The 24,655-nt window shown below is 37.0% G+C and overlaps 1 protein-coding gene across 1 annotated transcript; it reads left to right on the forward strand.

The window, feature by feature from the left end:
• Positions 1-1,536: 1,536 nt before the first annotated feature.
• LOC134647806 (transcription factor Sox-14-like) lies at positions 1,537-24,655 on the forward strand. The gene is made up of 4 exons (XM_063502132.1): positions 1,537-2,133; positions 22,784-23,042; positions 23,614-23,745; positions 24,514-24,655. The coding sequence occupies exons 1-4, from the start codon at positions 1,931-1,933 to the stop codon at positions 24,541-24,543; spliced, it is 624 nt and encodes a 207-aa protein (XP_063358202.1). The 5' UTR covers positions 1,537-1,930; the 3' UTR covers positions 24,544-24,655.

Here is a 24,655-nt window from a genome sequence, read left to right on the forward strand (position 1 = left end):
AGACGCATAAAACCACAAACGCGAATTACCAACTCTACGCAAAAAACCACTTAAGCGAAACACCAACAACGCAAAACACCAACTACGCATAACGCCAACATGAAATTACGCAAAACACAAATCACGCTAAATACCATGTATGCGGAATACCACCTATCACAGTACGCGAAATGCCAACTAACACGATACGCGAAATACCAACTAGATGCATGTCCGCCTTGCCGTCTGTAGACTACAGTTTCAAAATAAGTCGGCCGTTTTGGAAATCATAGGTTCGAAATCTTATGTATTAAAACTATTTATAGTTATAGCTTTGACATTCAAAGTCACATGAAATAAGAACTTCACTTCCTTATAAAATGAAACCTCTTTAGATAACGAATGGCTGTTGTTGATGAAAGGTATTATACTTCGATTGTAAATATTATATTTTACAAGTTCCAGTTGGTATTTCGCGTTTGTGGTATTGTAAGTGTTTGGTATATTGCGTAATAAATAAAATCGCCAAACACCACAACACGTCAGGTTGGTATTTCGCGTTTGTGGTATTATGCGTAGTTGGCGTTTTGCGTAATATTTTTTAGAAGTCCGCAAAATACCAAAAAACCTGGAATTGGTATTTCGCGTTTGTGGTTTTATGCGTCTAAAGGAATCAAGTAGGTATGTAGGTAACATGTAAGTTTATCGTCTTAAAGTTTCTTTTTTCCTTGAATCGCTCTTTCCCTTAATCACCTTAATCTTATCTCATTCAAGTTGTAAATTTTTTGCTGAATCTAAACAAAGCTACAATTGCAATCAATACAAATTTTTAATTTCAATGATTTTTGATGTATGTAATACCTACATTATCGAGGCAAATAATGAAAAAACAAAAGCCAGACATTTTTCAAATTGCCCCTTTTACCGCCTTTACCGTAACACGGGCACGGGCTAACAAAATTGGCATTTTCACCACCGCCCGGAGCGGGGCGCGGGGCGCGGGGGGTAACCGCGTTACTCAAAACCACGTTATGTCACGATCCACCCACCAAAACTACAATATGGTTGTTTTGTTTACGTTATACAGTTGGAATATCATCAAAATAATTAGCTTCATCATTAAATAAAAAAATATATTATTATTAAATTTCTAACAGCATTTTTTTATATATTTAGAATTTTTAGCTTTTGTGCATAAAATTGTTATAAATTTTTAAGGTGCGTTCTAGGCCTATTTTCGTTATTTTATTTCTAAATTTAATTTGGTTTTTCATAATTTATTGTCGGTTAGGTGTAAACAATTAATTTACATCGATTAATAAATAATCGGTTTTAAATCATAATACACTATTGACTAAGCGAATTATTGAAAAGATAATAACATTTTTGCTATATAGAAAACATGTCCATAATAATTATATTGACATGTATTATAATATTTTCACTATCTCTACAATGTAGAGTCATATCAATATTTTTGCAATCACTCAAAGCGAAATATAAGACAAGGTTCCTTCTACAAAAAATCTAAAAAAAAACAATCCAACAGTCAACCCGAAAATTCATCTCAATTCATTTCATTACGCCACCTTTCCAAATGAAATCAGCGCGCGATCTAGCCAGGTTGCGGCTTAAAAAGAAATTTAATCTGCTAATAAACATGCAAACAAGAACGCACCGGCTACCTGTTGCAAGCGCCCGAGCCGCGCCGCGTCTCCACCAATCAGCGCCCAGCGGCCGCCCATGCTGCTCTCCCATTGGTCGGATGTTAGAGGGGGCTAACGCAAGGGGGGAGCAAGGCCGAGGTCCCGTCGTTTTAAACATGACACTGGCAAGAAAAGCACCGCATTGAGCTTTCGGGAGCTTTTCACGCGTCCGCGAAAAACAAATGAGTTTCGAAAATTCAAAATAATGTGTATGTGATTCGGAATTTGAATTTTAACGTTCGAAAATGTCGTTGGGTAAGCAGCCCGCTGAGCATATAAAGCGGCCGATGAACGCTTTTATGGTGTGGTCGAGGGGACAGCGGAGAAAGATGGCCCAGGACAACCCGAAGATGCATAACTCGGAGATCTCGAAGCGGCTTGGGGCCGAATGGAAGCTGCTGACGGAGATGGAGAAGCGACCGTTTATTGACGAAGCGAAGCGGTTGAGGTGAGCGAAGTACGGTGGCTGTGCAAGTTTGGTGACGGTTTTCCTTCTAATTCTAAAGTAAAAAAATCCTTAAAAAGTACAAAAATTATATTTGAGCGTTTTCCAAAAAAGGTGTACATTTCATTCATGTCTTCAAAATATTGACTTCTTGGGCTCATTTTACTCAGAATCATTTGTACATTCACGCCTCATACATAAAAAAATGTATCCAAAAATTTCCTTTCCTGATCGTCACATTCTTGTATGAATTTTTTTTTTATTTGTATGAACGTGACACACTGGAAAAAAAATTTTTCATATAAAATTTTGGGACACATTTTTTCATGTATGAGGCGTGAATGTACAAATGATTCTGAGTAAAATGAGCCCAAGAAGTCAATATTTTGAAGACATGAATGAAATGTACACTTTTTTTGGAAAACGCTCATTTAAAAAAAAAGTCCAGTTCACGTTCACGTAAAAGTTTTTTCTTTTCTTATAGGTAATTATTTTTAACAAAAAAATTAAAGAAATATCGCATTATTTATTTTTCTCAATCGAACATATTATATTTTTTATACAATATTGGTGGTGATACTGGTGATATTAATCCAAGTCCAGTTCACGTTTACGTAAAAGTTTTTTCTTTTCTTATAGGTAATTATTTTTAACAAAAAAATTAAAGAAATATCGCATTATTTATTTTTCTCAATCGAACATATTATATTTTTTATACAATATTGGTGGTGATACTGGTGATATTAATAATGTTCAGCAATAATTGGTTTTAAAATGAAAACATACCTAGCCACATGCTCTTAAGTTTTAGTTCTAGCTTAAGTCAGCGAATTAAGAACTATGGCACTTAGGTATTTTAGTCCGCCATTTGTACTTATTTTTTATTGTGCAATAAAGTTTAAATAAAGTTTTTATTAACACGCAAAACTAAAAAAAAGCGGCCAAGTGCGAGACGGACTCGCTCATGAAGGGTTCCGTATTTAGGGGATTTATCACGTATTAAAAAAAAACTACTTACTAGATCTCGTTCAAACCAATTTTCGGTGGAAGTTTGCATGGTAATGTAAGTAGGTACATCATATATTTTTTTTAGTTTTATCATTCTCTTATTTTAGAAGTTACAGGGGGGGACACACATTTTACCACTTTGGAAGTGTCTCTCGCGCAAACTAGTTTAGAAAAAAAAAATATTAGAAACCTCAATATCATTTTTGAAGATCCCACACGTATGGGTTTGATGAAAAAATTTTTTTTGAGTTTCAGTTCTAAGTATGGGGAACCCCCAAAATTTATTGTTTTTAGGGTTCCGTAGCCAAATGGCAAAAAACGGAACCCTTATGGATTCGTCACGTCTGTCTGTCTGTCCGTCTGTCTGTCCGTCCGTATGTCACAGCCACTTTTTTCCGAAACTATAAGAACTATACTGTTGAAACTTGGTAAGTATGTAGATGTATTCTGTGAACCGCATTAAGATTTTCACACAAAAATAGAAAAAAAAAACATAGGAAGCACCCTGTATTAAACCTAAACAAATGTGTAATCAAAGTATCATTTTTCAAGTAATTTAAATGTTGCTAATTTTAAGTTAGATACATAAAACCTATACAATAAAAGTGCCACATTATAATAAAGTAAATATCTATCTAATACCTTTTAACTAGCAATTCTTGTATATTTATTTATTTATAAGTATATACAGTTATTTCGGGGATCTCGGGAACGGCTCTGACGATTTCGATGAAGTTTGCTATAGTATGGAGGTTTTCGGGGGCGAAAAATCGATCTAGCTAGGTTTTATCTCTGGGAAAACGCGCATTTTTGAGTTTTTATAAATGTTTTCCGAGCAAAGCTCGGTCTTCCAGATATTATGCATTAGGTATCTGAATTACACACAACAACGCACAAAGTATCATGAATAGGACCTACTAATACAGAATAGTGCATTCTCAGAATTATTAAAATACTTTACAGTACATATGGAGCTACTTTTCCGCACTAGTGCGTAAAATAGCACTTTTCGTGCGATGTCGAAACTTTAAAGTGCCATATGTACTGTAAAACGTTGTTCGATACACGTGCGAATAGGTAATTCGCAACTCGTGTCGATTTAAAACACTCCCTTCGGTCGTGTTTTAATTTATCGCCACTCGTTTCGAATTTCCTCTTTTTCGCTCTTGTATCGTAAATAACTATTACAGTACTAGTGCGTAAAATAGCACTTTTCGTGCGTATGTCGAAACTTTAAAGTGCCATATGTACTGTAAAACGTTGTTCGATACACGTGCGCATAGGTAATTCGCAACTCGTGTCGATTTAAAACACTCCCTTCAGTCGTGATTTAATTTATCGCCACTCGTTTCGAATTTCCTCTTTTTCGCACTTGTATCGAAAATAACTATTTCACCTATCCTCCCGCGTCGAATGATGATCCCAAAGAAAAAAAAAACATTTTTGATACAAGTCTTTATCGCAGGTTATTTTTTTTTCAACAGGCAAATAAGAAGTACTCGTCGAGACCATTTTAACAAACCCAAACACGTTTTTTTACCACATAGTTGACATAATTCCCATGGCCACCTCCTGTCTCCATCATCAGATCAGCTCAATGGTACCATAATATTGCATTGTCACCCAACTTACATATTTATGTGAAGTTTCAGCTCAATTTAATAATGGGAAGTGGGTCTAATTTAGCTTGCAAGATTTGACCCACACAAACACACCTAACTATTTATTTATTTTATTATTGTTTATTAAGAAATAAACTGTTGTATACATTTACATTTAACAGAAATATTATGATAATATAGTTAAACCTACAGTTTCCTTAGGTAATTAAAGATACGATAGCTAATTACATTTATGAATACTTCAACCAAAAATATCTGAGCTGTAGCTAAATTTATTCATCCGGGTACAGTCGAAGTCGCAAAATTCCTACAAGCGAGCGTTTTTTGCAATCTGTTACCTTTTTCATTCAAGATTACGACGTAACTATTAGTATTCATTCAAAAACTGATAACGTACTTAAATAATCATTTCTTAAACTAGCAAGTAAGACCGTTCAAGTTGACATTTTCTCTTTTTAAACCTAAAATAAATGAGTTTTCTTGGGAGGCTTTTTCAAAATTTGCAGTGAGAACTGTCGTTTCGGTTCTCAATTTTGCAGTAAACAAGAATCATTTGATACAGAAATGATTACAATTCAATTCACCATATCTTTTACGAGCGGCTAAGACTATTGAAAATCAAAGATTCATTAAAAAAAATGGATATTTAACCTTCCGAACTTTCTTCATTTTTTGGGTGAAAACAGGGTTACATTATATTTTTTTATCGCAAATTGTACTATTATTTGGCCCTAAAAATAATATTATAGCAAACTATAACTATACGTTAACCCATAAAAAAATAATCATAACTATAGGACCTACCTTGCCGTAAATTTATATTATTTTAAAACACGTATAAATCACGCTGCACCGACGCCGCGCGCTCATTCTCCGCCGAGGCGGCTTAGGGGACGGACCTGTGCTCGATCGTCAGGCGTTCGGTGACTATGGTGCGTTCGTAAACAGCCAGAGAGTTCCGAGAAGTGCTGTATACAGCGACTAGAAAATCTTGATACAAATAAGTACATTTTTTACACCATATTTAATTTCAACAACAGACTCTCGCTAGGTGATATGTTTTCAGTGTTACTTGAATACTGGTTAGGTTTTGCATTATTATTATACCCGGACGACCTGGATAATGTCCAGGTTCTCATGATGGAGTCAGGAGTTGGTCACCGAACTCCTAATCTACTCATCATAACTCCATCGTGTTTGGGCTCAATAGATTTGCCTCGACGAGCACCTTCGTTCTAGATGAGGTCCAGGTTCTCATGATGGAGTCAGGAGTTGGTCACCAGAACTCCTAATCTACATATTATCACTCTATCGTGTTTGGGCTCATTAGATTTGCCCTGACGAGCACTATATATCTTGAGGAGGTCCAGGGTCTCATGATGGAGTCAGGAGTCGGTCACCAGAACTCCTAATCTACTCATCATAACTCCATCGTATTTAGGATTATTAGATTTGTCCTGACGAGCACCATCTATCTAGATGAGGTCCAGGGTCTCATGATGGAGTCAGGAGTTGGTCACCAGAACTCCTAATCTACTTATCATAACTCCATCGTGTTTGGGCGCATTCGATTTGCCTTGACGAGCACCATCTATCTAGATGAGGTCCAGGTTCTCATAATGGAGTCAAGAGTTGGTCACCAGAACTCCTTATCTACTCATCATAACTATATCGTGTTTGGGCTCAATAGCTTTGCCCTGACGAGTACCATCGATCTAGATGAGGTCCAGGGCACAGGGCTATATTATAGTTCTTACGAACAGATACTTATCTCTCAAAGAAAACTCAAATGCCTACCGTTTTAATACCTACACAAAAATACAATGGAATGACCTTCAACGCACCGCTCCCCGCACCGCGCGCACCGGCACAAAGCTAGGGTTGCCGACGCTTAGAAATTATTTTACAAATAAGTACCTACCTACTTACCTAAACTATAGATTGTATGAAAGATACCTACCTACTTACCTAAGGTACAAATATAAGTTTTATTAATTGTAAAATAACTATGAGCAAGATAAGTTGCAATAAGTAATTAATAATTATAATATTCCTTTTATCATTATTAATTACTTATAAATTTATTTTATTATTCTCTTTATTTATCTTTTGTCTTAAGTTAGGGTTTTTCCTTATTTTATTATTTATTATGATGAGTGACTGCGAAATATTTTAAAAGGTTATATCTCCCTACAGTAACCGTAGTGTTTACGCCGTTTTATAAACCGCGTAAACACTACGCGGTTTATAAAACGGCGTACTACGTAGCTTGCGACTATCGTAAAAAAAATTGGTATAAGTACTTATATTGAGAACGTCTAATAGTTACTTTTCCTATCAATCGGTAGAGCAAACACGGATTTTTTTATTAGTTTTTTTTTGTTTCTGCATCCATCCACAATTCCAAACTACAACATGTGTTATTTGTTCGTGAAGAAGACATTTATTTCGCATACATTTTGGCATATTCGAGCGCCGGCGACCAACTAGCTTGATTTTCTACCGTGAACGGGAAGAGATTCGTAGGTATAAATCCGTGCTCGCGCGGAGAGTTCCATAGGCCTGAGCGCCTACCGCGAACCACGTTCGACGTGTTGCCTCTCTGTCGCACTTGTAAATTCGTACGTAAGTGTGACAGGGAGGTAACACGTCGAACGTGGTTCGCGGTAGGCCCTCTGTCCAGGGTATCTTAATGGAGTGGAGCGAAGATGGCATAATATAAATAATCGGATTTCGGTATTGACCCCGACGAGGCCATCAAACAAAAAAAAAATGTGGAATGTAGTCAACGGTATCATGGTTTTAAATAAAAACAATGACTGGTTTTAACAGATAGGGCCAGTTGCATATCACAAATAAAGAAACATGTTTATTTGCATTATGGACGGGCCCCGACTTTCCCCTAAAAACAGAAATAGTACAAAAAGACGACAATTTGTGGGCAGCAAAAATGTAAACAAAACTCATGGTTTGTCATGGTTTGTAAAAAAAAACAACGGGTTGCACTCCGGGAGTGCCGGCAGAAGTGAAAACTCAATGACTAGTGCAAAATGTCTGCAGCACTATGTATAATTGATGTTAATGCCATCTAGCGTTATTTCGTCGCATTACTTGAAACCCCTAAGCACATCACTGTTGGTACTCGAGTTATATTAATACCGGTTAGAGGGAAACTCACTAGATGGCATTTAAATCAATAAAGAAAAACTCAATAACATTGTAACAGTTTTTGATCAGGTCACGTGTCCGTCTTACGGTCACGTGATCTGTCGCGAGTTTAACATTTTTTCCCCACCTCAAAAAGTGCACAGCGCCGCTAAAGAAGTTTGAAAATTTGTATTTTCAAATTTGTATTTTCAAATATTAGTAGTAAGGTTTATTCGGGTAATTCCGAAAATCATTGTAAAATCACTCATATTCCGTTGTAGTAAGAGTCAGCTTTCGGAATTATCCGCCACTATTCGTTCATTCGGAAATACCCGAATACACCTTATTCATAAGAAGAGTGATTGTCGCAATAATTCCATGCCAGAGGTAAATATTGTTATTATTTACTCGCCTCTGGTTATATATTATCCCAACACATACACTCTATTGACTACTACCATGCTTATAAAATAAAATAAAGAGTGCCAATATAACGCTAAAAATAATGTTACTTTGCAATTAAATTGAAAAGTATCAATATTATTCTCGCCTGCGTTGAAACGCGCTTAACTTTGCCGGCGCTCGCGTACCGAGCGCCAACGCCATCTATCGAGTGTTATTTCGTGAAATCGGTGAACGCTCTAAGGAATAAGGCCTCTTAAACTTGCAATAAAAGTTTGCAAAAACAGTTTATATAAATACCTGGACCTTGCCTGACAGATAACTGTAACATCGTTTATCAGCGCAAAGTTCTTGATTAGGTACCTAACGTAGTTTAATTACTACCAACATAACCGAGCGCAAAATTGCCATTGTCTTATCTGTGTCCCCTTCCAAAAGAACGCGCCAAGAAAGGCGGGGCGGGCAAATGGCGGTCGGCCGCCATTGTTCCCCCTCAGAGACACTGGCGTATCAAGTGCATGGATTGTTATACAGTAGCGTTCTTATACTTGTGAGGAATATAAGGTAGAAGTAGGTAGAATTCGACTAGGCTAACATTCCACCGACTTAAATAGAACAAGTGAGGGAGTAATCGAAATTAATTTCGTGAGACATATTTTAACCTTTTGGATGCCAATGACCGATATATCCGCACCGTAGGTTCAACGCCAAAGACCGATTAATCGGTCACAGAACACAGAGCAACATCGACCTACGTGCATATACATAAAGTTCAACTTCAGTTTTGACACTTCAATGATGTGGCGCCTGAGTGACAGCTTTTGTGTTTGACACAGCGTGGAAAAGGTTAAACTGTTTAGATGACGGTTTCAACGGTATCGGTTTCGAGCCTGAGGAAGGACCCCCGACGGGCCCGAAACATGTCGCCAATAGCGACTAAAAATTCAAGTGAGTGAAACTGTTGTCGTCTAAACAGTTTAAAGTGAGGAGTGTCATTCATTATACGCAATATTTTCATAGAAATTTGAAATTAATAATGGCATTGCAACATTTCATTATGTTGGTCTGACCTTAATTGCGGACATGTGTAATTTACAACCGAGTTATTACCTCATGCTAATTTTTAATTTCAAGAATTGAAGTTTATTTTATTTTATTTTTATATGTAGAGTTACAGTTATTTTTTTATTACAGATATATAACCTCCTTCAAAAACCGGCCAAGTGCGAGTCGGCCTCGCGCACGAAGGGTTCCGTACCAGTACGCAAAAAATGGCACAATATCACGTTTGTTGTATGGGAGCCCCACTAAATTATTTATTTTATCTTGTTTTTAGTATGGCTTGTTATAGCGGCAACAGAAATCTGTGAAACTTTCAACTATCTAGCTATCACAGTTCATGAGTTACAGCCTGGTGACAGACAGACGAATGGACAGACGGACAGTGGAGTCTTAGTAATAGGGTCCCGTTTTTACCCTTTGGGTACGGAACCCTAAAAAGGATAAAATTTTATTCCCCCCCCTCCATATTGGTGGAGCCTGTGCGGAAAAAGAAGAATCATGGAATATATGGGGCCCAATACAGTCCACGACTCTTCTCTTTCCGAACTGACTTTAGACATTTTTAGAAGCTTAGCGCAAACATTTAAGCAATCATTTTTTTTTTTAATTAACCCAACTAAAAGAGACTTGAAGGAAAAGAAACTGTCATCATCATCATTTGACTTTTAAAAAGTCCTGAATGCAATGTATGAAACATTACACAGTGACGTCACGGTCAACTCACCTATTTTTTATATTTCTATCCGATTTAAAAATAACTGCAATCTTGTTTTTCTAGTAGGTACATATTAATCATCTGATGCTTTATTTCATGCAATGGTGTGAAATAATTTATTTGTTTATTCTATACGTTCCTATCTACCTAAATCTAATAATGACAAGCAAATATATAGTAAAAACACTTCTAATTCTATGTCTTATTATACAAAATACAAACATAATAAAAATGTCACCCACTTTGCACCCTCATAATCTAATTTGTACCTACAATAGTTCCATCATGTTATCTCGAACATACAGACAATCGCACCTGTTGTTATCATTATCATACAACAAAAACTATTTAACCAGACCTACACCATGCCTCCAGATTACCAACATAATTTTGCGGTTGGCCAAGGAAAAAAACAAAACAAGACTCCTTGCTATTTGATAACACAACTCTATGGTATTGGCTTTTTCAGCTGCATTACTAAGTTGGTATTATGCCTTAAATGTGTGTACCAGAAACAAATAGAGCAGTCGGATGTTTTTTTTTAATTTGATAAAGATGTCATGATAGTGCTTTAAACAATAAAACTTAAAAAGCCCAGGCTTTTATTTGATAAGAAAATTAAAGTTGTTACTTATTTGTTTAAGGTAACAGTGATAAAATAAGTAAGTTAGTTTTATGTTATGACAATAGAGCAAGCTCTCGCTTTTTAGGATTCCGTAGCCAAATGGCAAAAACGGAACCCTTATGGATTCGTCATGTCTGTCTGTCTGTCCGTCCGTATGTCACAGCCACTTTTTTCCGAAACTATAAGAACTATACTGTATACTGAAACTTGGTAAGTAGATTTATTCTGTGAACCGCATTAAGATTTTCACACAAAAATAGAAAAAAAAACAATAAATTTTGGGGGTTCCCCATACTTAGAACTGAAACTCAAAAATGTTTTTTTATCAAACACATACGTGTGGGGTATCTATGGATAGGTCTTCAAAAATGATATTGAGGTTTCTAATATAATTTTTTCTAAACTGAATAGTTTGCGCGAGAGGCGCTTCCAAAGTGGTAAAATGTGTGTCCCCCCCCTGTAACTTCTGTAACTGTAAAATAAGAGAATGATAAAACTATAAAAAATATATGATGTACATCATTACCATGCAAACTTCCACCGAAAATTGGTTTGAACGAGATCTAGTAAGTAGTTTTTTTAATACGTCATAAATCCCCTAAATACGGAACCCTTCATGGGCGAGTCCGACTCGCACTTGGCCGCTTTTTTAAGTAATGGGGATTCCAATCAAATATTTTTTTAAATCATAAGTAATAGTTTAGCTTCAAATTACAATGTTTTCTTACTATGGCACATTCATATTTGTAGATAATATTTCTCTCATAATCAGTACTTACATACTAAAAATATTTTAGTATAAGTACCTACGCAAATATTAAAAGAGCTAGCAGCCTATTACAGTGAAAAAAGTCAATTTAAATCTAATACAAGGGACAAGACCTCTGAGGCTTGCGCGGGGTCGTACCTGGTGAAAAGGTTGGCCATCGCTATCCAGCGTGGTAACGCGGCAAGTGTGATGGGCGCCTTTGCACCCGGTACAGCTCGCGGAGGTCTGTTAGAGTAAGATTTTATTTAGTTAGATATATTTAAGTTAAGTATTTATTTATTGTGTGTGAACTGTCCTAGTTATGTTAATTTTAATGTGTGTATTTTATGTTAGAATGTGTAATGGAAATTTGTAATTTGTAACTCATTTAATAGAAATAAAATTATTTATTACTATTTAAATCTTAACATAAACTATGTATATGGGTGGGTATGTCAACATCAATATTACTTATAATATACATTATAATATTTATTCTATATTATTTGCCCCCGAGTGAAATACAAAATTTTCACCGCACCAACTCTAAGAAACTAATTAACTGTAAGATATCAAACAACATCAAACCAAATCAAATTCCTTCGGAGTAGCCATTAACAGGCTTTCCCCTCTGTCGAAAATAGGCGGCCAACGGTCATTACACAATGTATGGACTGACGTTTATCTGAAATGACTATTTTTACGTTACGCATACATTTGACGTTCCCCTCCCCCGCAAAAATCGGCAGACTGTTTTGTACAGAAAATTACAGACATGGCGTCTCCGTTTGATTATATCCTCCAAGTCAAATCCAAATGAATGTTATTCAAAATAATCATCTAAAAGTCAATTCTACCAGCAAACATAAGAAAACAACTCAAAATTTGCATTTGATTACTTTGCCTCACATGTGAATAAAATGCATCTTTGCTATCCGTTTTTGAACAATCAAGAGAGCCTTTACCAGTTGGTGTGGTGAAAAAATATTTAACACAGATGTGACCGACGCGTCAAAGGGATTCATTAACCAGACAGTATTCTAATTATAAAACAAAAGTCCCCAACCCTTACAAATCAATTTAATCTCCATAAGTTTGCCCAACCCCATCAGTAGTTATAAATGCTATAATATCTTCATTGTGCCTCTTTGTGTGCTATCGCCGCGCGCAGGGCCATAAAAAGGGGCTTACGGCTCTAAACAGAAAACAGATTAGGGACAGACATTGGAAATGGGACGTTTTGAAAGCATGTGAGACCAATATCGGAGCTCTGAGATAAACTAGGTTAGGTGTAGTACAGCCCAATTCGAACTCTAAGATACGTCAATTAATAGACCTAGAAACGATATGGATTAGATGTGTCAGTGTCAAAAGTGACGTTTTTGTTTGTGGTGAAGAAACGTCACATTTGACACTGACATAACATCATCATCATCATCATAACTTGAGTTTTGCTCTTGTCGGTGGAGTAATCGCCAATCATTTCATTCTTGTGCCAGTCTTTTAATTTCCTCATTCGAAGCATTGTTTTTATTTGGCTGAGATAAGTAATTCTAGGTTTCCCTTCTTCTCTTGTCTTTTCTATCCTGATATCCAAGATGTTTAGGAAAAAGTTGTCATGCCATATCAGGTGTCTACTACTACCATCATGCCTCTCCTATTTCTTATTGTATTGTTAATTGACGTACCTATCTTAAAGTTCGAATCGGGCCGGCCGGGCCGCTACCTAACCAAAAACATTCAGAAGAAAATTTCAGTTTTAGACAATTATTTCAGTGTTACAGTGGGAAAATTAAAAAAAGCTATTTAGTAAGCCCGATAGATTGATAATCTAAAATCGAGCTATTTTACGATTCATGAAGGACAAAGCAAGGCACAATTAATATATATTAAACTTCTTAGCGGGCGTCGGTTGGTCACCTTTGCAAAGTCTTTTCTATTCTTGGCCAGTCTTGTTAGCGTGGCCGCGTCTTTGATGTTTGTCCATTTTTTGATGTTATCGAGCCAGTTTATTCATCTTAAACTTGTAAAGGCACAATTAATCTTATAGCAGCTTATCACCGGTGATTCAACAAGTCGCCACCTGAGTTGCTACTAAGGTGTGTCTTGTTCAACATTTTATTGACAACAACTTATATTGACACTATCACGACACTACTCAAGGTTGCCGTTAGTTTTAAAATTATTTGCAAATTTAACATTTTAAAGGAAAAAAGGGAACCCTTATAGGATCACTCGTGCGTCTGTCTGTCTGTTCGACCATTCCCCCCCCCCCACCGATACCTCCTCCTCCGAAACGACTAGATCTAAAATTTTGAAAAAAATATACAATAAGTAGTTCTTTACCTACCTATAAATGTCAGGAAAACCTATTAGACATGTGCAGTCAAGCGTGAATCGGACTTAATTATTTAGTTTATGATCCGACCCCTACGGGTTTTTTTTAAGACATTTCAGTCATGTTCCATAAAAAAAAAAAAACATTTTTAAAAAATGGGTAATGTTCGGAACCCTTGGAACGCGAGTCCGACTCGCACTTGACTGTTTTTTTTGTATATCAGCATCGGTAAGAAAAATAATTAGCCATGACCCATGACCCACAAACGGCCTCGCGTACTTTTGATCCCTATTCCACTATAGAAATATGTAATCAAATCTTACCCTTCTATATAGATAATCAAACACATTTCACCCTGAATAGTGAATCTCTTTGAGTGCAAGTCGTATGTCGAACCCTTTTTTGTACGGTGGAAACTTCGTTATCGGCTCGAGTTGCATACCGTATCAGATTGCGATATTAGAAGTTCAAACACAGATACAATACCTACGTATGTAGGTTTATGATTTTTTTATACCACATCGGTGTCAAACAAGCATACGGCCCGCCTGATGGTAAGCAAGCAATCACATTTGCGTTGCCGACCTTTTAAAAACGTATACTCCTTTTTTTAAGAACCCCAAACTGTAGATGTAGACCCTAGGGAAAACCTCAGAAGGGCTCATTCCACAGCCGGATTTTTATTATGTTTACCTACCTATTATCTGTATCTGTAATACGCAATAGACCTGCTTTTTAACCCCCAACGCAAAAATAATGTTACATGTTTGACCGCTATGTATGTTTGTATGCTCTGTGGCACCGTAGCACTTAAACGGATGAACCGATTTGGATGCAATTTTTTATTATTTAAAAGCAGGCCACGGGGCCTGTCTACGGAGACAACATGCCAATCGCTACGTAGCGAACGAAACGCAACTGTCTCTGTCGCACTAATATGGAATAATGGAAGTGTGATAAAGCAACACAAAGCGATTCGATGGCGAAGCGCACGCGATCGTCACCTTGGCTAGGCCGCCACTGCCGCCAGGTTTTCTGGGTGTTTTATCAAAACCGTTTTTCCATACCCAAAGGGTAAAAACGGGACCCTATTACTATGACTCCGCTGTCCGTCCGTCCGTCCGTCTGTCACCAGGCTGTATCTCACGAACCGTGATAGCTAGACAGTTGAAATTTTCACAGATGACGTATTTCTGTTGCCGCTATAACAACAAATACTAAAAACAGAATAAAATAAAGATTTAAGTGGGGCTCCCATACAACAAACGTGATTTTTGACCGAAGTTAAGCAACGTCGGGCGGGGTCAGTACTTGGATGGGTGACCGTTTTTTGCTTGTTTTGCTCTATTTTTTGTTGATGGTGCGGAACCCTCCGTGCGCGAGTCCGACTCGCACTTGGCCGGGTTTTTAATGATATAGGAGCCAAACGAGATTATATTTTGTATGGTGTTGTATTGGAGATATTTTTAAAATTTTACTTTTAGCAATATTATATCTATATATATAAATGCAAGTGTCCTGACTGACTGACTGACTGACTGATTCATCAACGCAGAGCCGAAACTACAAAAGCTAGAAAGTTAAAATTTGCACACTAGGTTGCATTTATAAAGTGTACAAGAGATAAGAAGCGATTTTGAAAAATTCAACCCCTAAGGGGGTTAAAAAGGGGATGAAATGTAGTATGGGGTTCAAGTTTTATTTTAAGCTAGGAATTTGAAACTTTGTAAAAATGTATTATATTAAAAAACAAGAAAACTAATTTCAGCGTTTTCGAAAACTCATCCCCCAAGATGGTGAAAAGGGGGTTGAAAGTTTGTATGGAGATCAAATATTTTTGTGTGTGGGACTTGAAACTATGTATGTGGGTATATTATTATAAGACAGGAAAAGTAATTTCAGCGTTTCTGAAAATTCATCCCCCGAGGTGGTGAAAAAGGGGTTGAAAGTTTGAATCCATTCAAATGCTTTGAAACTTCTTAGAAAGGCATAATAGCCGATTACAAAAAAAAGTAATTGTGACGTTTTAGGAAATTCAACCCCTAAGGGGGTTAAAAAGGGGATGAAACTTTGCCTTGGGGTGCAAATTTTATTTTAAGCTAGGACCTTGAAACTTCGCAAAAAGGTATTAAATTAAAAAACAACAAAACTGATTTCAAGGTTTTTAAAAAGTCATCCCCCGAGGTGGTGAAAAAGGGGTTGTAAGTTTGTACGGAGATCAAATATTTTTGAGAGTACGGGACTTGAATATTTGTATAAAGCCATATTATTAGAAATCAAGGAAAGTAATTTTAGCGTTTTTAAAAATTCATCCCTTAAAAGGGTTAAAAAGGGGATGAAAGGTTGTATGGGGTTCAAGTTTTATTTTAAGCTAGGAATTTGAAACTTTGTATAAATGTATTATATAAAAAAATAAGAAAACTAATTTCAGCGTTTTCGAAAATTCATCCCCCAAGGTGGTGAAAAAGGGGTTGAAAGATTGTATGGAGATCAAATATTTTTGTGATTGTGTGACTTTAAACTTTGTATATGGGTATATTATTATAAGACAGGAAAAGTAATTTCAGCGTTTTTGAAAATTCATCCCCTAACAGGGTTAAAAAGGGGTTGAAAGTTTGAATCCATTACAATGCTTTGAAACTTTTTAGAAAGGCATAATAGCCGATTACAAAAAAAGTAATTGCGACGTTTTAGGAAATTCAACCCCTAAAGGGGAAAAAACGGGGATGAAACTTTATCCTGGGGTGCAAATTTTATTTTAAGCTAGGACCTTGATACTTCGTAAAAAGGTATTAAATTAAAAAACAAGAAAACTAATTTCAGCGTTTTTAAAAATTCATCCCCCAAGGTGGTAAAAAAGGGGTTGAAAATTTGTACGGAGATCAAATATTTTTGAGAGTGCGGGACTTGAATCTTTGTATTTGGGGATATTATTAGAAGACAGGAAAAGTTATTTCAGCGTTTTGTAAAATTCATCCCCTAACAGGGTTAAAAAGGGGTAGAAAGTTTGTATGGAGTTCAAATTTTATTTTAAGCTAGGAACTTGAAACTTCGTAAAAATATATGTTATTAAAATACAAGAAAACTAATTTCAGCGTTTTTGAATATTCATCCCCTAAGGTGGTGAAAAATGGCTTGAAAATTTGTATGGATATCAAACATTTTTTCGAACGCGGGACTTGATTCTTTGTATTTCGGGATATTATTAAAATACAGGAAAAGTAATTTCTGCGTTTTGTAAAATTCATCCCCTAACAGGGTTAAAAGGGGTTGAAAGTTTGAATCCATTACAAATGCTTTGAAACTTCTTAGAAACGCATAATAGCCGATTACAAAAAAAAAATAATTGCAACGTTTTTGGAAATTCAACCCCTGAGGGGGTTAAAAAGGGGATGAAAGTTCGTCTTAGGGTGCAAATATTATTTTAAGCTAGGATTTTGATACTTCGTAAAAAGGAATTAAATTAAAAAACAAGAAAACTAATTTCAGCGTTTTTAAAATTCCCCCAAGGTGGTAAAAAAGGGGTTGAAAATTTGATGAAACTTTGCCTTGGGGTGCAAATTTTATTTTAATCTAGGACCTTGAAACTTCGCTAAATGGTATTAAATTAAAAAACAACAAAACTAATTTCAGCGTTTTTAAAAATTCATCCCCCGAGGTGGTGAAAAAGGGGTTGAAAGTTTGTACGGAGATCAAATATTTTTGAGAGTGCGGGACTTGAATCTTTGTATAAAGCCATATTATTAGAACCCAAGAAAAGTAATTTCAGCGTTTTTAAAAATTCATCCCTTAAAAGGGTTAAAAAGGGGTTGAAAGATTGTGTAGGGTTTAAATTTTATAAAATAAAATTTGTAACCTAGCTACGAATTTGTAACTTTGTAAAAAGTTACTTCATTAAAAGAGAAGAAAACTAATGTCAGCGTTTTGTCAAAATTCAACATTTAAGGTGGTGAAAAAGGGGTTGAAAATTTGTATGGAGGTCAAGATTTTTTTTAATGCGGGACTTGAATCTTTGTATAATGACATAATTATTATTAGAATACGAGAAAAGTGATTTCATCGTTTTTAAAAATTCATCCCCTATAAGGGTCCAAAAGGGGTTGAAAGTTTGTATAGGGTTCAAATTTTATTTAAAGCTAGGAACTTGAAACTTCGTAAAAAGGTATTTTATTAAAAAAACAAGAAAACCTATTCAGCGTTTTTAAAAATTCATCCCCCGAGGAGGTTAAAATGGGGTTCATCCTGGTAGAATGTTCGCGATCCCAGGACGCCTCCCCAAACGGCATATTGTGGGAAACGCCGGTGTGGGTTTAGTGGGTAGGCTCCTTCCCTTTTTTCATAACTGAAAAGAGCTGGGAGGCGAGTCCCATATACCCCCCATTATGGGCCCACGTCGGGGCCAGGGGGACGATGCGTAACAGCATTCTCACATTGACAAAAAAAAAGGTTAAAATGGGGTTGAAAGTTTGTATGGAGATCAATTATTTTTGAGAGTGCGGGACTTAAATCTTTGTATAAAGCCATATTATTAGAACACAAGAAAACTAATTTCAGCGTTTTTTAAAATTCATCCCATAACAGGGTTAAAAAGGGGTTGAAAGTTTGTATAGGTTATAATTTTGTTTAAAGCTAGGAACTTGAAGCTTCATAAAAGGTAACAGAAAAGAAAACTAATTTCAGAGTCTTTGATAATTCATCCCCCAAGGTGGTGAAAAGGGGGTTGAAAATTTGTATGGAACCCAAATATTTATTTGAGTGCGGGACTTGAATCGTTGTATAAATGCATATTATGTATTAGAATACAAGAAAAGTAATTTCAGCGTTTTTAAAAATTCATCCCCTAAAGGTTAAGAGTTGGACTTAAACAGGGGTTGAGAGTTGGTAGAGGGTTCAAATTTTATTTAAAGCTAGGAACTTCAAACTTCGTAAATAGGTAGTTAGGTAGTAGGTTTTATTGAATAGTGGACTTGAAAATCTTTTAGGGGTTGAGTGAGATTATATCGAGAACAATTTTATTTAGTTAGGGGCTTGAAACTTCGTAGCCAGGTTGTGAAAGACAAATCTCATGCGTTGTATAATAATTAACAAATGATTAACTGTCCCTACTGCTATCTTTTGCTGCATAATGTTCTAAGCTAATGTAGAATTTATAACCACCAATATACAAATCCACGCGTACGAAGTCGCGGGCAACAGCTAGTTACATATACTTGGTCAACCAGATCTTGACAGTAGAAAAAGGCGGCAAATTTGAAAAATGTAGGCGCGAAGGGATATCGTCCCATAGAAAATTTGAATTTCGCGCCTTTTTTTACTGACAAGATTTGGTTGACCAGCTATACATACATTACTTTAAATACTGAGACATAGATAACTTTGAAAGGAACTCCAAAAATCCTTGTAACAGGAAATAAATATGTCGCAACGTATATCAATAACTACATTGTTTGTAGGATTATTTTAAAGTTCCCATATCCGTTATCGGTCACAATGGGCGACGCCTATTTGTCAACTTTATCATGTGTGATCGACATACAATATGCACCCAGGGACTATTGGTCTTTTGATACATTTGTGGCTTTTTGATGTATGACGCAATAATACGTGAAGAACGCATTTACTTACAAGTCTGTATTCATTCATTCATTCATTTATTCCTTTATAAAACATAGTTTTACATGTCAATCACAGTGTTTCATATTTACAATTATTTATATCTAAATTACAGAATATTACACATCAGTCTATAGGTAAGGTAAACGTACTAGTGCTCGACATGGTAATGCCCAATAGATGACACCCTGCTGTCACCTCTATTGATAATGCCTTAATTTAGTGTCTGTTACGATGATATTTGTATTAGCATCTGTGATTTAATCCCGAGATTGAAAAGTCACTCGCAGCGCATCTCATTTTGCGTCATACTGAGCCCGTACCATGAGTCACTGACAGTGTCAAAACTGACATTTACGCTATCCAGAACGTAATTTACTTTATATACATCTCGTTTGCACTAATATGCGAGTACGAGCGAGATGTATAGAAAGTAAATTACGTTCTCGATCGCGTTTATGTCAGTGCCAAACTGGTGGTAGTGGTACAGGTATCTTAGTACCTACTTAAAAACGAAATACACAAACTTACATAGAAGTTAAACCAGCAGACGAATATACAAACTTAGATATGTCTGGAACGAAATGGTGTTATAGTTGGTCAAACCAATTTGTCAGTAAATAAGAACAAAAAAACTATACTCATCCTTTTATTTTGGGTGCCAGTACTATATAGCGTAAGACAAAGATAGTATGATTCTCTCTGTCTATGTTTGAAATGAGACAGTCCTTTGACAAACTATAATAGTAATCAAATCACTCGAAAGATCCCTCTGAGACTTCTGACGCTCCAGACAAACAACGTAAACTTTTATCCCTCCGCGATATCAAATTTTAGCAACAAAAGTGCGACAATGAAACGTCACCGGCCAAAATAATATTATTTATGCAATAAAGCGTACAATTGTCGCGCGCGCCGCCCTTAAAACAACAATGTCGCTCCAACAATGCAAGGATTATTGCATTGTCCCAGTCACAATCGAGCATTTACACGTTCCCATCACTATGTGACCGTACAACACAAGGAGAATTTAACCTTTCGCGCTGGCGTTAAAGTTGATTTTTGATTGTGCAACCTTGGTCATTTTGACGTATAGTGTTGTGGGGCAGTCGACATAGCGTACGATTATGCGAGCTTTGTGATAGAATCGCGATTGTCAGCGAGTCGAGTCGATTGTAATTATGCGAGTGGACGGGGCGATAGTTCGATGTTTGGGATGTTTTGTGAATGATTAGGATCATTGTTCTGGAGTGAATCACGTCATAACGATGCCGCGATTATGGATTAGGTCATTAACAGAGTCTATGCTGGACATGTGAAGGTACTTAAAAGTATTGAAACAAATCGTTTATGTATTTCAAAAAATAATGCAAATTAGAAAAACCCAAGGATTTTTTTCTTCTAGCAAAAAAAAGCTGACCTCGTATTCTAAGTAAATCGTATCGTAGATAAATCGTTTCTGTAATAGGTATAGAATCAGAGATGAATTCGTTTAAATTAAACTAACATATGTACTTATTATCAGTATCAGTAGTCATACAAATGGCAAGTGAAGATTTGTTAGACCCGATTCTAATTCAAACAGAAATAAAATCAGTTCAGTTTATTTTATGGAAAATATTTTTAAGCAATTTTCCCAATATGTAGTTCTGCTAAAGATGAATTACATACAATTTTCTTCGTCCCTTATTTTTTTCTTGTCCTGTCTGTCTAAAATTATATTTTTTCCGAACTGTATACGTAGGTGTGTAAACAATAAGTAAATGGTAATACCGTTGTTTTTACTATAATTCAAACTACCTATTATGAAAGAAACATTTCAACTTCATCACAAATATTATGACAACATTGCAAACACAACATAAAGTTGTTTAAAAAGCCTCATCGCCCCTACAAGGAAACTGGACACCAAAACCGATAACATACGTTCATACAACCTCACTATTCGCAAGAAACGAAGTCCCGTGGATATTGACTCTTTATCACTTTTGTTATCCCAGTTGACATTTCGTAAGACGATCGATTTTGACCACAGAGTACCTCTAATAGACTTTGCAATCGAATACGTACGGATGTAGGGCATAATTGTTTTCCATCGTACTTTTTCGGAAACGTTTGTATTTGTCATGCTACTTCAGTCAACCTGTACTTGTATCGAGACTGACTGAAATAGCAAAACACGTTCGTACGTTTCCGTGAAAATACGATGGAAAATAATGATGCACTACAACTGTATCTCCTTCTTCAGGTGCCATCTGCTATCGCGGTTTGCCAATCATCGTGGCAATCTGAACCTTCGTCACAGCAGCTCTGAAATGTTAGCGTGTGCTTTTTTGGAACCATTGGCGCAGATTTCTAAGACATGATATTCTATTTCCTCCGACACTTTTTTTACCGTGAATCAGAGATGACAGGTGCGTTATACACTTGGTGACCACTATATAATATACTTAACTAGCGACCCGCCCCGGCTTTGCACGTGTTAACAAATTATACATAAACCTCCCTCTTGTATCACTCTATCTATTAAAAAAAACCGCATCAAAATCCGTTGCGTAGTTTTAAAGATCTAAGCATACATAAGGACAGACAGACAGCGGGAAGCTACTTTGTTTTATACTATGTAGTGATGATGCTCCATCTAAGTGCGCGATCTGTGATTCCGACAAAAACTGAGGTCATCGACCGGCCACTATCAATTCCTTCATTACTTTGTTTGCCGACCAAATAAACACGATACGAAGGAAATACAAAATACACAATGTCTAGAAAAAACGTATCTTTTTTATCGATATTTTCGTCAAGTTAATCGAATTCGGTAAATATCGATATGATATCGATAATAATAATAATAATATCGATATGAAGGCGCTTTATGTGGGTTTTCGAGGCAATAACGTTGTGATCTGTTTTTTATTGCGAGGAATATAAAAACGTTATCGTACAATCTTAGGTATTAGATTTGCATTTCGGATGATTTGATTATTTGCTACTTCATTTACTCTTGAATGAATGAATAGTAAATACGTAGTTCGTATCCGTTGAGTATATTATTTTTTGATTGGATTAATCGACTTGAATGATTTAATAAAAAAAAAGTTGTTTACCAGTCCGGGTCCGGTCCGTATTAGAATAGAATAGAATCTCATTTAATCAAGTAGGATTTTACAATCTCTTTTGCATCGTCAAAGTACATTATAAATAAATTTAAATTCAATAAAAAAATAAATAACAGCTAATTAGAAAGTCAGTGTGCTGAAAATTTGGGAAAACATGGCATTTTTTTTTACAAAATAAATGTCTGTGCTCCTCTATGGATTAAGTCTTCCCTTATTATTTTTAAATACCGTTTAAAACCCGTCTTTCTTTCCAGAGCCCTCCACATGAAAGAGCACCCCGACTACAAATACCGTCCACGCCGAAAACCCAAGGCGCTCGTCAAGAAAGAGCCGAAGTTCGGGTTCAACATCAGCGGGCTGATGGCGCCGGTGCCGCGGCTCCTGCCGCCGCCCATGCCCATGCTAGACAAGCCGGAGCTGAGCCGGGCGCTGTTTCCGCCGCTCTACCCGTTCTACCCGTTCAAGCTGCCCCCTGAGGATGGGAAGCTGGCGGCCGAGTTGGCGCATTTGCAGGTAATGTCTGTATGTGGAACTTTTACTTTTTGCTATCAATGTAAAACGAATGGATGACTCACGTTAGACCGGGCGTGTCCGGGCCGGAGCTTCCGGCGGCGGCGCTTACTTTTCTATGACAGATGGCAGGTGATCACGTGATACTTTCCGTAGAAAACGAAGCTAACGTGAGTCATCCTAAGCTTACAAGTGACCGGTTTACCTCTTGGGTGTTTTCATATTACATAATATCATAATTTATTTTTGTCAATGGCTGCTGAACTGGAGTCCGAATAAAATTGTCAAATTGAATTGCGCATGGGAGAAATATCATGAAACAGCTGGGTTAGAATGACCACTTGATTTTATAAGGAGATTCTGATCGAACCGCTTGGCAAAAACTGATTTCACATTCTTTTCTTCGAACACAGAAGCACCTATAAGTTGAACGGCTGAGATAAAGTGAAAAATTAAGTATTTTATTTGTGTGATAACACTGATAACGCGTCTTTCGGTGCATTACCAAAGCGCAAATTAGCCAGCATAGAACCCTAAGAAAAAAAAGCTAAAATGTATACCTAATTGTTCCCAGTCACTTTATGGCGGCGCACTCTACGGCAGCTCGCTATACAGCAGCTCACTGTCCCCCTGCGGCTGCCCCCCGCGCCGCACCCCCTCGCCCCCCGCGGACGTCAAGCGGCCTGTAGCCTACGTGCTTATGAAGGTGCAGTATACAGATCGCTTAAACATCTCCCGCTCGACAGGTCTCTGTCCCCCTGCGGCTGACACGCACCGCTCGCTCTGGCCCCGCGCGGACGTCAAGCGTCAAGCTGTAGGAACAGCCAACGTACCTACACATGAAGGTGCAGTATTCATAGCTGAATCCACCTAGTATGTACCTATACCTCCTCCTGTGGATGACGATCCAATCTCTACAAACGACCGGTAGTGGTAGTGCTCTTAACCAAATCACCGACTTTCCTACTGCTATAAAAACATAATCTATCTTGGCGGTCATTGGCCAACTGCCACGTAAGTTTGACAGTTTCTCTCGACTTTCTTTCTCTAGCTTCACATTACTTTACCTACTTCAGATTCGATCTTGCAGAGGAACATTGAGACATGTTGATGACTGCGGGGATAACGCGAGGAATGTTTGTTGTGGAAGTTAATGAAACTAATTATTCTTTGCAAATACTTACAGTACAGAGCTTCTCAATCGCAAGATATAAGATAACTCGTGGTCACCACACATAGACCCTATGCTACTAATTTAATAAGGGATCGTGACTGCTTATTACACGTTGATAAATAGCCACTATAATCGAGTTCAAGCGATAAATGGAAACTCTTCTCTGGAGTCTGAAATGGTCGTGGCGTAGAATTTTCCTATGTGTGGTGAGTGTGGTGACATCGCGTTTTTCGTAAATGCTTCATATTGCTGTGTCTGTTTAGTCTGTGCAAATACTTATCTTATCTTTTGTAATCTAAGGACGAGGAGCCGCCGCAGCACGTCATATGAAGGCCGGTGGCGCTCCCGGCCCGCGCCTGGCCCGGGCCCTGGGAGCGGCCTTCCACGTCCATGTCGTCCATGCCAGAACGGGACTTGTCCTCTCCTGATAGCGTTTAAACAC

Source organism: Cydia amplana, chromosome 5 (genome assembly GCF_948474715.1).
Source record: "Cydia amplana chromosome 5, ilCydAmpl1.1, whole genome shotgun sequence".
NCBI lineage: Eukaryota > Metazoa > Arthropoda > Insecta > Lepidoptera > Tortricidae > Cydia > Cydia amplana.